The 14,799-nt window shown below is 33.4% G+C and overlaps 1 protein-coding gene across 1 annotated transcript in view; it reads left to right on the top strand.

Moving 5' to 3' along the window:
* The first annotated feature begins 3,254 nt into the window (after positions 1-3,254).
* The window catches only part of azin1b (antizyme inhibitor 1b), a 14,129-nt gene continuing 2,584 nt past the window's right edge, over positions 3,255-14,799 (top strand). Inside the window, 11 exon segments of the mRNA NM_001007159.4 lie at positions 3,255-3,434; positions 5,639-5,782; positions 7,251-7,427; positions 7,527-7,700; positions 8,284-8,456; positions 9,666-9,794; positions 9,878-9,959; positions 10,047-10,121; positions 10,210-10,375; positions 11,878-11,993; positions 13,362-13,579. Coding sequence (NP_001007160.3) covers positions 7,326-7,427; positions 7,527-7,700; positions 8,284-8,456; positions 9,666-9,794; positions 9,878-9,959; positions 10,047-10,121; positions 10,210-10,375; positions 11,878-11,993; positions 13,362-13,579 — 1,235 coding nt within the window. The 5' untranslated portion in view covers positions 3,255-3,434; positions 5,639-5,782; positions 7,251-7,325.

Raw genomic sequence — 14,799 nt, 5'->3', positions numbered from 1 at the left:
TCTAGCCAAATATTCATCATCATTATGGCAAAGATAAAATAAATCAGCTATTAGAAATGAATTATTAAAACTATTATGTTTAGAAATGTGTTGAAAAAATCTCCATTTCTCCATAAATGAGAAACTGGGGGGAAAAAAGAAAAAGTGGGGCTAATAATTCTGACTTCAACTGTATTTACAAAAAATAAAATAAAATACAAATTATGAGAAGGAAGTTTATAATCAACATGCAACTGAGTATTTTAGAGCATTGAGCTAATTCCCTTTTTTAAGAGAAAGTGCTCTTTTTTCTGGGGAGGTTGTTTTATAATAAATTTTATTGAGTCTGTTTGTGTTTGTGGACTTTTTTTGGACAGATGCCCAAGACAATTATAATATCTCAACTCTGATAGACATACATGCACACACAACCAATCAAAACAGAGATATTGGTGCACAGCCAATAGAAACAAAAATATCACACACCATTTAGTAGGCTGTATATTTGAATGATGTCCTCGTCTGTCATCTGAGGATACGGAGTCCTAATGAATAATGGCAAAGAGTAACACGTTTTATATCTGTATTTAATTGAGCTGAGGTGTGTGAGATTGTGAGGATTGTTTTTTAAATGTATTTTACATATTTACATTTTTACATGTGTGCTGCTGCACAGTTTTGTTTAGCAGTATTAATGTATTTACCATTTAGTGGTTTGTCATGATGTGATTTTTAAAAATGAAATCTCTCCCTCGTGGAAGCACAAGTTTAAAGAGGAGTTGTCACCAATGTGCCTGAAATGTAAAACAGAGGAAGGAGAGTTTGTTCATTGTTTCTGGCTTTGCAGGGTAATTCAAAAGTTCTGGGCCATGATTGAACAAAAAATTAATGGTATTTTATCTATTAATATTGGTTGTGACCTAAAGCATATGTTGCGTGGGATATACAACGAGATTAATATGAACAAACAATAAAAAACACTTTGCAAGTTCCTGACATTTTGTGCAAGAAAATGTATTTTCCTGAACTGGATAATGGACAAATCTTCTACGAAGTCTCTCTGGCACAGGGTAATACTTAAATATGTACTATTGACTACTTAACTTGTGTTTTACACATCAAAGTTGTTTTTTATGAGAGGTGGGATAAATTTTTGTTGCATATGGGTTCAAACATAACTTCCATACTCATCAGAGGGTTGATTTAATGAGGTCAGATCTTGTAAAGGTTTGTGGTGCTTGAATATGGAATATATTATTGATCTTGATTTTATTATTTATTTTTTAATTAATTATTATTATTATCACTTTTTGTCTCCCCCCTGTTCAAGTTCACTTGTTTGTTGTTGTATCTGTATTTCCTGAAAATTGTATAAATACATTAAAAAAAAAAAGAAACGAAATAAAGATGGCAATTCAAAAAACTCCAATGGGGTATGGGGACTTTTAATATTCAGTAAGCCAGCTCAAGTGCTTCCTCAATTCATTCCTTTACAAAACTACTGCATTTTAGATCTGGTTTCTTTTAAAATGAATACTGCCTGATTGATATAGGCTATTCAATATTAAGTGGGTTTGAGACCAGACATGAAGCACTAAATTAAATTCTGCACCATAATTTTAAAACATTAACATTTATATACCAAGTTTAAAAAAAAGTTTGTTATGCATAGTGGATGCCTTTAAATAAGATATGTTTATTTGGTGTGTTTTTGTAAAGTGGGGTACTATGCTTTCATAGTAATTTATTTCTTATGAAAGTCAGTTGCTAGCGTATCCAACATTTTTTTTTTATATTAACAGAACTATTTATTTATTAAATTATTTTCTTTTTGGCTTAGTCGCTTTATCAGTCCGGGGTCGCCTCAGCGGAATGCATGTTTTATGCAGTGGATGCCCTTCCAGCCACAACTCATCCCTGGGAAATATCCATGAACACTCATTCACACTCATACCCTACGGACAATTTAGCTTACCCAATTCACCTGTACCACATGTCTTTGGCCTGTGGGGGAAACTGAAGCACCCGGAGGAAACACACACGAAAGCAGGGAGAACATGCAAACTCCACACAGAAGTGACAAATGATCCAGCCGAGGCTAAAACCAGCGACCTTCTTGCTGTGAGGCGACAGCACTATCTACTGTGCCAACGCGTCGCCCTATATATATTCTGTTATATAATCAGAAAAAGCTACAGAATCACCTAAGTGTGAGTATATAGTGAGTAAATTTTCATTTTTGGGTGAACTATTGCTTTAATAAAAGATAAACAGAGCAATTTAATACCAGTTTACTGAAACAAGACCTTCAGAATAGGCATGTGCATTATAACAAGCTATTTGTCTGAAATTAAGCTTTTTAGTCTGTTTAGGGAATTATCATTCTTTGGCAGAAAAGCTAGAACCCAAAACCTAAAAAAATAACCTTTCACCCAGCAAACGACCATGGAAACAATCATACCTTTCAGTGTCTTGTTTGTTTATGTATTATTCTGTGTGTTAGTTATAACAGTTTTGCCAACTGTGAACCAGTACTATATGAATCAGACACAACACAAATGATGTTTGATGACAAATGCAGTCTCCTGACAAAGAGCAAGAACACATTAGTTTAATTTAGATTTAGAGGCACATCTGTATGCAGCATAAATATAATATACAACATACTGATTTTATGTGACAAACTACACATTTAAATATCTAAATATATTGGTGTATTTACCCACATTTCTCCTTTTAATTATATAAAAATATACATAATGTGCACACAAAAATTAGCTTAAAAGTACAAAAATGCTTGGTTGTTTTAATACATGTGCGGTTAAAATATGGACAACTGTTGGGTTGAAGTTCTTTATTTAAAAATGTAACAAAGTGTTTGAGTTTGTCCATATTTTTTCCCAAATTTGGGCAGATTAACCTAGCTAAAGTGCCTATACTAGAAAACAAAGGAAAGATAAGGCAGTTGTGTAGCGTGTATATATAAACAGAATCCACGTTGGCCCGTACATGTTCAAAGGAGTGTACTTCAGCTAAAGGAATTTGCTAATGAATCTAAGATAAACATAATTTCTTCACTAGTACATTTGACCACGCCCCCTGCTCTGAGCGACAAGCTAATCTCATGAATATTAATCAAATTAGGATCCTCCCGGGCCAGACGCTAAGCCAGTCACGTAACCTGATTAATATTCATAAGCAAGGCTTTCACGCTAGGATTTGTACAGTTGGGTTCCGCCCCTTGTTCTCAAACAAACCGCCCGCCTTCCTCCTCCGACCATTTCTGCGTGAGTCCGACAGTCATCAGCGCTCTCGTGTTCAACCGAGCCTTCTTCACCCAGGCATATGGCACATTCAGCCTCCTTTCTTTCTTCTATTTGTGTCCCCACCACTCTTTAAAAATTCCGCCGAAAAAGAGAAGACGATTTTCCAAATCATTCAGGCCGTTATCTCACGTAAGTACCGCGTTTTTTGTTGCTCTAGTCTTCTTCCCGGAAAAATTATCCGTCTGCTGTGAGGAGCCGTGACACAACATGGCGGTTAGTTGTAGTGGCGCTTGTTATACAGGCAACGGCAATGCTCCGTGAAGGACAACGAGAAATAGATTTTGAACTAACAAATGATCCGAATTAAACCTGTTTATTGATACTAAACGAACTGTCCGAGAATGACTGGTGTAGTTGGCTAAATAGTTAGTGAGCTAATTCAGTGGACCAAACCCAAGCGCTTACGACATGTCCTATCAGGTTATTGAATGACGAGTGTGTTATACATTATTTAATGTATACTGATTTACTGCGTGGTGTTATCAGATAAGACATTTATATGTGGTCACGACCTACATTATGATTGGACTAGTTATGTATTTTACGATTTTGTTTTCTTCTTTGAGAACAATTGTATTCGTGAAACGTTAATCCATTACAAAGCTGGAATTAACGCGCAATATCAATGTTTATTGTACCATAGCAACATGGTGTTAGTAAATATCGGGAAAATTATCTTTTCAAGATAAAACCTTTAATTGACCAGTTTAACTTAACGTTAATCCCCCTAGAGTCTGACGTATAAGATACTTTTCTCATATAAGATATGAGATTACTTGAAAATATTAGTTTTTCTGGATTTACTGGGTATAGTTTTGAGTAATCCTAAATACAAATATTGTAACTGTATTTAGAGTTGTTTTTTATTTATTATTATTTTTAACAGAAAATGGCAATTAGTTAGAAAAACAAATGTTTTGTTTGTTGCTATTGTAAATTTTCATATATTATTCTGAAGTTGTAAAAAAAATCATAATAATAAATCTAAACATGTCTGAAAACATGGTAAATTGTTTGTCATTTAATGCATAACATACTCTGAATGGCATTTTATGTTAAATTTAAAAGAAATATCTTAATTTAGTTTATAAAGCAAAGCAAAAAAGATGAAAAATAATCCAATGTTTAATAGCAGATATAATGATTGTTGTCATTTTTGATTCACATATGCTAGCATTTAAAATTCTAATAAAAATCATTTTACCGAACAACGGATCAAAACAATCAGAGAAAATTATGAAATGCAAAGAATAACTTATTATTCCAATAGACTCCGGACAAATTAATTTGAAGCAAGATGGAAACCATTTCCAAGAATTATACACATAACTAACTTTAAACATACAACATAGATTTAGTAAACAGTCACATTGTATACTTAAGTATATGAGACATCTCCCAACCCTCTTCCCTTTTTCATTTTTATTTATTAGTTAATTTATTAATTTTACCTTCAACACCATATATATGGTTTTAAAATAACATTGTACAAATGTTCTTCCCTTTTTCTTTTCTGCCTAATCCTTTCAGTACCCATCTGTATCCTTATTGGCTGTTTCTGATGTATCTCTGATTTTGTTACGTTATAAAAAATGTATGTATATATATATATATATATATATATATATATATATATATATATATATATATATATATATATATATATGTATATATATATATATATATATATATATATATATGTATATGTATATGTGTATATATATGTATGTATGTATGTATATATATATATATATATATATATATATATATATATATATATATATATATATATATATATATATATATATATATATATATATTACCAGCTAAAAAGTATGAAATATCAGTGAGATAGCAGAATATATTAGATGGTTTTAGTGTTGTTGATAATTTTGATTCTAAAAGGAATTCATTAATCAATACAAGAATACTGTAGGCTTTACAGAGTGTTCAAAACAAACACCATGACCTCTGATAAATGTTCAACAAGTTACTTCATTTATTGATCCCATTTGAGAAGATCCAGATAAGACAATGTTGTTTAATGCTTAAAAACGAGAACATGGAGTAACAGATTTCCCAGGTCTGTTTAACTGGTCAAGTGCAAAGTACAACAGCATATAAGTAGTTACTTGATAAAAAAAAAACATTATAGCCTAATATAATCCAATAGAAAGCACCTGAAAAGGGAAAGTAGTTGCATCTCTATAGTTATTTCAAAAATGCTTTAACCTGTCTGCCAACATTTTTGTTGTTATATAACATTATTAAATTAATCAGCTGCTCTTGTGAATCAAATCCTGAAATCTACACCTGTTTTTGTGACTCCCCAGGGCTCCCCACTCTCTCTGCGAGTGTATAAGCGATACCCAGAAGGCCTAGGGGAGGCCCTCTACCGCGAGCTGTTCGACTTCAACGCTGAGCCGCCTTGGGATCCTAGTTGATAGCGGGAGAGGACCATCTCCTACGTTGTCCATGTGAGTCTATAAATATTAAACACATAACTTCTAAATCACTGGTTGTAGACAATTATGTAATAACATCCTTTATTAAATTGCAAAATTCTGCACTCATCAAAGTGAAGTGGATTGTTTTTAGTTTTACATAACGCTATCGGTGGCTTATATGCAACACCTTTGTCCCCCATTCATACCACACAAATCCATTGGTAATACCATCAAATGCTCTATTGTGCTTCAAAGCCGTAGAGATTTATCTTGATTGGTTGTGAGTTAAAAAAATAAAAAAGGGTCACATTCTTGAAGCCTGTGTGCTGCAGTCATCTCTAATGATGGACTCATGTGATGTCTTTTCTAGTTATGTTATTCGTTTTCCCTGCCTCTTGTGCTTATTAGCCTTGTGAACCTTGTAGTAACCACATTTAGATCATTGATACCCTTATGGTGACTTTGAACTTCCTGTACAAAGTTTGATCATAAAAATAGATGTTTTGAAATGTGCAAGTTGACTTTGTGGTTTTACGGCTTGATGTGAAGGTTTGTCTGTAAATATATGAGAATGTTTGAATGGGGCCCTTTGATTTTCACTTCAACCTGTTACATTTAAAAGTTTGGTATTACTTGAAGAAATTATAACAGAAAACTATTATAATTATTATACAGTAACGTGTACTTCTCAATGGTAGTATTTATAATAATAAACATAATAATAAAAATTCAATTAATAAAGGAAAAGTATTATAATTATACAGTAAAGTGTTCTTCTCAATGGAACTATTAATAATAATAAATATAATAATAATAATTTAATAAAAATAAAATATTATAATTATACAGTAAAATGTACTTCTCCAAGTGATAGTATTAGTAACAAATGTAGTAATAATAATAATAATAAATTCAATCAATAAAAGTGAAATATACTTACAGTAAAGTGTGCTTCTAAGTGGTAGTATTAATAATAATAAATGTAAAATTAATAATAATAGTAGTATTATAAATAGTAATAGTAATATAATAGTAAATATTAATAGTAATAGTAATATTATAAATATACGGTAAAGTGTGCTTCTCAAAGTGATAGTATTATTAATAATAATAAATTCAATTAATAAAAGACTAATGTTATAATTATGCATTAAAGTATTTCTCAAAGTGGTCGTATTAATAATAATAATAATTCAAAAATAAAAGAAAATATTATAATTATTATACATTTAAGTGTACTTCTCAAAGTGGTAGTATTAATAATAATAAATATAATAATAATAAATTTAATTAATAAAAGACATATAGTATAATTATACAGTAAAGTGCCTTTCAAAGTGGTAATATTAATAATAAATGTAGTAAAATATAAAGTATATAACCAAAATATAAAATGTATAATCCAGAGTTTAGAAAAGAGGATTTTGTGGAGCTCTTATTTGTTTGTTATGCAATATGTTGGATTAAATTACTGTGCATTTGTTTTCCACCTGAACAGTTTGTTGCATACCCAGAATACCCCAGCGGCTCAGTAAACTCTCTATGATTGTCGGATTTGCGGAATACGGTTGAGATGAAAGGATTCGTTGATGCACCAAACTACTTCATTGAACTACTTGAGGGAGGAACGACCCTTGAAAATGTTATTGACAACCACATATATGAACAAAATCTGGTAAGCTAAACTGTAATTTGATCACCATGTTCCATTATTATGGTGTTGTTTCCTTCATTGATTTAAACTGATTTTAATTCTTTTACTTTTTGTCGTCAGGCTGAAAAGAATGCATTTGTTGTGGCCGACCTTGGGGCCCTAATGCGACAGCATGTTGTCTGGAAAACCACCATGCCTCTCGTTCGACCCTTTTACCCAGTCAGTTGTAACAGCAGCCCTGTAGTCATTGAGCTCCTGTCTGCACTTGGTGTGGGATTTGTCTGTGCAAATAAGGTAGCTTTTTATTTTATTCCTATTTAAAGCTATTAGACGGCTTTTGAAATAAGTGTTTATATATAGAAGCATACAGTGGCTGTATAAAATCATCATACCCTGTGGAAATCTATACAAGGGGTGCCAGACTCAATTCCTGGAGGGACACAACCATGCAGAGTTTAGTTCCAGCCTAGCTTCAACACCAATCTGTAGGTATATTAATCATAAAGCACTTAATTAGTTTGATCAGATGTGTTTAATTATGGTTAAAACTAAACTGCAGAGCTGTGGCCCTCCAGGAACTGAGTTTGACACCTGTGATCTATACTCGCATTACTGGCATTATGCTTTCAAAATACCTTCAGAATGAATTTGTAGAGAGGCACAGATTAGGATAAGACCACAAAAACATTTTAAAGGCTGGAAAAGTTATTTGTAGTGTGATTTTGAATTCAGGCTGTATGACAAACAAAGTCATTATTTTAAAGAGTATGATGATTTTTCTGTAGCCACTTTATACATGTGTGTTTCTGTGTGTGTGTGTATATACACTGAGAATTTGACGCACACCATCTAATAGAAATGTGTTTTCTTCTTTCAGGCCGAAACTACATTGGTACTTAGTCATGATGTCCCTCCTGAGAACATCATTCTGTCTGGAGTTTGCAAGCAGCTATCACTCATAAAACATGCAGCTAAGACTGGCATTAATTTTTTGTTGTGTGAAAATGAGGCAGAGCTTCGAAAAATTGCCCGTGCACATCCTGAGGCTAAGTACGTTTTTTATTTATTTATTTATTATGCTTTTTATTTAGCAAGTCTCATCACATTTCCAGAGAATAATAGAGGAGCACGGCTGTTTTCAGCAATAACAATAGTGATTACCACTCATTACTATATTAATCATTTACTATAATAATATAAAAAAAAAATTTTGAGCTGCAAATATTCTAGCAAACTAGCATAATAGATAGGCAGGAGTAACGATACAGACAGGGTGTGAATTAAAGGGGGGTTGGGGAGGGTCAGACCCTCCTAATTAACATTTGATCCCCCCGTGAAAGATGTCAACACAAGATGTATGGGGGGCTGCCCTTTAATAGTTAAGAAATAGTTTGCTTTGATCTGTATCTTAAACAATATTAATAATAAAAATAAAAAATAATTAAATATACATTTGACCACCCCTGTAATGGTCCTTACTATTGTGAATGCATGTTTTGTGCCAAAAACCAGCAAATCTAAAGCATCAAGAGAAAGCATTAGTGTTCACAAAATTTGTACTGTAAAACAGGTGTCTGTAAAGCTAGATGCATAGTTTGTATATTATTATACACTTGCACATGGAAGTTAAACAGTAAAATAATAAACATGTGCAGTCTTTAATGGTCATCTCTTAATAAGTTTGTTTAATGTCACAAATGTCTTTGAGAACCACTCTATATCCCTCATCGGCAAGGCAAACTTTATTTATAGAGCACAATTTTACACAACTGTAGTTGATCCAAAGTGCTTTACAATAAAATAAACTAGACAATAAAACTAAAAAATTACATGCATCCGTCACTCAAAGGCAAGAGAGTAAAAATAAGTCTTTAAGATAGATCTAAAAGCATCCAGTGAAGGAGAACACTGGATAAAAGGATAACACTGAAAACATAAGAACAAGTTTGATTAATAAACTAGATGTAACTGAATTAAGTATGTAAATTTGGTTGACTGAGGCATATTACCAAACATAATAAAAAAAAATCTTAATGTAATATTTACTGTATAAGCAGAGTTAAAAAGCCTTTGTTGAGCATGGGAGATTTATAAAAAAAAATACAGCAGTGTGTGTGTTTAAGTACTGTATGTGTTTGTAAATGTTTTATTTTTAAAATGGACTCATGACATTATCTTTCACATTAATATGCATGTATACATAATTTAATTTTTATATTGTTAATTTGTTATTTATGCCTATCATTGTTGTCTTGATAGGCTTCTGCTTCAAGTGTCTACTGAAGCACAGATTGAAGAGGCGAGTGTGACCATCGGTTGCTCACTGAAGGGCTGTAGACACCTTCTGGAATTGGCCAAGGAGTTGAATGTCAGTGTGGTTGGAGTCACGTAAGTCTGCTGATCAACTTCCCAATTATGCGCTGTGGCTTTTTGTTCTTTTTAAGAAAGTGGTGCTTTTTTTCCCCCTGCAGGTTCCAGGTACCAGCATCATGCAAAGATCCCCAAGCATACACCCATGCACTTTCAGATGCCCGCTGCATCTTTGACATGGGGGTGAGTGGTTTTTTTGATTGAATTTAGAGGTTACTAAGAAATTTGATGTCATTTCTGTTGAGTGCTGAGTCTTTCCTGTCTCTGCAGAAGGAATTAGGCTTTGACATGAACATCCTGGATATTGGTGGAGGATTCAGTGGTTCAGAGTTTCAGCTGAAACAGGTGCATGTTGTATTTGTAATTTTGATTTATTATTTATTTATTAGTGTAAATGTTATTCAAACCTTTTATTTCATGTCTGTTTGCTCAGGTACATTCGGTCATCAGGCCCTTGCTGGAGGCTTATTTCCCCTCAGAATCTGGAGTGAGCATCATTGCTGAACCAGGAAATTTCTTTGTGTTTTCCTGTTTCACCCTGGCTGTCAATGTTATTGGCAAAAAAGCAGCATACCGGGATCTCCATACCAGCACTCACGGTGAGTCTCATCATATTTGATCTAGGGAGCTCAGCATATATCCCCTTTTTGAAAAAGAGTGTTTTATACATTTCTCAGTGAATTTTTAAAACATTTTTGGTGCATATAAACAAAACTGTTTTTATTAAAACAATTATCCATTAAAATAAGAGTTTGGTCACAAAGTCTTTAGTTAATGCTAAAAATTACAAATTACTAAATTTAATATATTTTTTCATGTTTTTCTTGAATCTTTTTTTGTTAAATAATTTTATTAGATTTTTTTCTCTATTAATTTGGGTGTCCTGTTTTTTGGGAGGGAGACTAGTTTATTTTATCTACATTAGTTTCTGTTTTGGTTTGATACTGACTAATCTAATATGCACAAATGTATTAATGTAAAGCATCCTATATTTGTCCTATATTTATGCTGAGCACTGTATATGGCACTGTATAACACTGTTATTAACAGGTTATGAGGGATCCGTTCACAAGTGGTCAGCTGCATTTCAGTCCTTACCTACTATTAATGTGTCAGACGCATCTCTTCTGACCTTTTGTTTTTAGCAAATATCCACTTTTCTTTCTACACACTCTGCATCCCTGTTATGGGAGCACTTGGTGTGACAAATGAGTTATATTAAATTAAATAAATTAACCCATCGATGCGACATTGTGGGTCAGTGGTTAGCACTGTCGCCACACAGCAAGAAGCTTGCTGGTTTGAGTCCCAGCTGAGCCAGTTGGTATTTCTGTGTGGAGTTTCCCCCACAGTCCAAAGACATGCGCTATAGGTGAATTGGGTAAACTAAATTGGCCGTAATGTGTGTGTGTGTGTGTGTGTGTGTGTGTGTGTGTGTGTGTGTGTGTGTGTGTGTGTGTGTGTGTGTGTGTGTGTGTGTGTGTGTGTGTGTGTGTGTGTGTGTGTGTGAATGTGTGTGTGTGAATGTGTGTGTGTGTGTGTGTGTGAATGTGTGTGTGTGAATGTGAGAGTGTATATGGGTTTTTCCCAGTACTGGGTTGTGGCTGTAAGGGCATCTACTGCGTAAAACGTATGCCTGAATAGTTGGTGGTTCATTCTGCTGTGGCGCTCTTTGAACTAGAGACTAAGCCGAAGGAAAATTAATAATTGGAAATCACACTAGTTAAATGGAAGTGTGATTCTTTCTCACAAAGCATTGTAAAATGATTGTTTGTTGGGTCAGTAGGTGGCATTCTGTGGCTGTTTGAACACATTCAGCCACATGAGCATTTACACTATGAAAGCAATCTGAAGTAATGCGTTTTTGACTCCCCACTGGATATGGTAGACACTAGACAGTGAAATATCTCAAAATGTTTCAGATTCAGTATTTGTTGTCTACTCCACTTGTGAACAGATTGACGAAATAACATCATATGGATGTAATGTGTTTTTATCTATGTTGATTTTGCCATAAAATAATAGATAGAAGTTGCTGATGTCGCAAACAATCATAAAATTGTGTAAACAGGGTTTTGAATTGTGTTTTTTGCCATTCTAGATAAGCTGACATCTAGCGACGCACCAGAATTTGTGTATTACATGAACGATGGTGTTTATGGATCTTTCATGGGGAGGCTGTTCGGAAATATCATCTCCACTCCTTCTGTCCACAAGGTAAGTGTCACACCTATGAAAGTAGCATTAAAAAAATAAAGTTCAAGTTTATATCTCACAATTCTAACTTTCTTTTTCTCAGAATTTCTTTATATTAACCCATTAGTAACAATGACTAGAACAAAGTCAGATTTGGCAGGTATAAACTCTGTTCTGACTGTTTAACTCACAACTGAGATATAAGCATGCAGTTTGCAAGTTAGAAAGTCCATTTCTAAAGTAAAAGATGACTGAGGTAAAAAAAAAAAAATTTTTTTGCAATTGCAAGTTTTTATCTCAACTCTGACACTTTCAGATTTAAAGCCACCAATAAAAGGCTATGTCCTTAACCAATGGCAAGCAGAATGGGAATAGTACTCAAAAAATAAAATAATACATCTTAAAGTAAAATTAAACTTTTCTTTTTTTTACTTGAGGAATTTGTTCACACAAAATCCTTCAAAAATGCAAAAATTTTGATCAAACGTAAACCTCAAAAACTGTTTTAGATTTTTATTTTATGTATTATTTATTGCTGTTGATGTTTATTTATTGTCATAATTTTTTATTATATATAATATTATTATTATTATTGTTATTAGAAAAAGTGATATTTATAAAATTTTGTAAATATGATTGGTTTTGCCAAAAAAAAAAAAAAAAAGCCACACAATCTGATATGGCAATAAATTCAAAACTCTCTCTCAACTCTGAATTTCTAATGTGTAATTACATTTTATATTTCACAATTCAGGATTTTTTCTTGCAATTACATAATATGAATTTGCATTTGCTAGTTAAGACAGAATTGTGATATTTATTTATTAATTTATATATACACTCATAACTGTGGGGAAAAAGTCTTGGTTACAAGAAATAACTGAGAATAAAACTTGCAATTCTGACTTTTTGACTACCAATTATATGGTGAAAAGGTCTAATTTCTTATATGTGCAAAACGTTCTCATTTCTGACTTTGTTACTTGCAATTGTGTGTTAGAAAAATAATTTAAAAAAATAAATAATCTAAAATAATTCTTAAAAAAAATCTAAATAATTCTGAGAACTTAGAATTTTTTGTTTTCTGAGATGTGAATTAGTCATGCAATTCTGAAGAAGTCTGATATCCAAGTGTACATCTCTCAGTTCTGAGTAATAATGTCAGAATTGTGATATTTTAAAATCTTAGTACTTATAAAATTATGAGATGCAAACTCTCAATTGCATGAAAACAACAAAGTTTCAGGAAAAAATTCTCAAATATTTTACTTGTATATTTTTGGAGTTTTGGAAACAACCTTCCATTCATGCATTCATACGCCTACACCACATGAACCATGTTACACCAGTTGGCTGAGATTCTCAAACTGGATGTGTTGTGTTTTTCAGATGTCGCTCACCCTAGATGAGCCAGTGTTCTCCAGCAGCTTGTGGGGCCCATCGTGTGACCCACTGGACCAGGTGGTGGAGCGTTGCCTTCTCCCAGAGCTCGCTGTTGGGGACTGGCTCGTTTTCAGCAACATGGGGGCAAGCGGTCAGGAAGGGCCAGCAACCTTCAGCGACACAGACCAACCACCTGTGTATTACACCATCTCCACAGATGACTGGTAAATAAGAGGGCTCTGCATTTGACCTTTTGTGCTTTTCACACACTGTTATTCTCTTTCTATTTTCACCAGTTCCAGAGAGTGATTTAGAAAGCTAAAGCATTTCTGTGAGGTTTTAAAAATCGAACATTAAAACATTTATTTTTTTACTTAAAGTATTGTTTACTAAAGAAATTTGTTTTTAGTTTTAATTAATATTTTAAAAGTCTTGATTTTCTTATGTCCTTGTAATGGCCAGGGTGTCTGTGGGCTCTTCAAATGTCCTCAAAAGCTATATTTTAGGCCTAAAAGTCTTAAATCTATATAAATATTGTGTTGTTGGTCTTAAATCAGGTGTGTCCACACTTGATCCTGGAGGGCCAGTGTCCTGCAAAGTTTAGTTCCAACCCTAATAAGACACACCTGGACTAGCTAATCAAGCTCTTACTAGGCTTTCTAGAAACATCCTTGCTGGTGTGTTAAGGCAAGTTGTAGCTAAAATCTGCAGGACACCGGCCCTCCAGGACCGAGTTTAAACACCACTGTCTTAAATCATTTTTATGGGGTCTTAATTTACCCATGTCCCTGCATAGCTACACAATCAGGCCAATACCCATCCTTTTATTCAATCATTCATTTTCCTTCGGCTTAGTTTCTATTTCAGAGGTTGCCACCGCCGAATGAACCTCCAACAATTCCAGCATATATTTTACGCAGCGGATGCCCTTCCAGCATTGGGAAACACCCATATACACTCATTCACACACACCCAGATGCATTCATACTCATACACTATGGACAGTTTAGCTTACCCAATTCACTTAAGCCTCATAAACACTACAAGGGACTCACAGCGGCAAAGCGACAAATGTTCGTTAAATTTAACGAAGATTTAGTGACTTCTAGTGCCCTCAGTCTTAAGGCTGATTTATACGTCCGGTGCAGCCTATGTGTGGACGCATAGTCCTCGCTATGCACCCTCGCTATGTTTCCAACAGTTACAATTAACTATTGTAATTATCCACCTTACAATAACATTTGTTAAAAGTTGTGCATGCATTCATTTTATTAACATTTTTAACATGTTTTGACTCACTATTTATAATGGCTAACATATTACTAAAAAAAAAAAAGTAAATTTTTTTTCGGTGGGGCAAGTGCAGGAATTTCCAATGACCTATTAGGAAAAATCCCCAATGTGCATCCCTGTATAAATCTAAAATTTAATTTAAATAAGGTCT

This window comes from Danio rerio, chromosome 19, assembly GCF_052040795.2.
Source record: "Danio rerio strain M-AB ecotype USA chromosome 19, GRCz13ab, whole genome shotgun sequence".
Taxonomy (NCBI): domain Eukaryota; kingdom Metazoa; phylum Chordata; class Actinopteri; order Cypriniformes; family Danionidae; genus Danio; species Danio rerio.
This window is presented reverse-complemented; position numbering and strand designations above follow the sequence as displayed.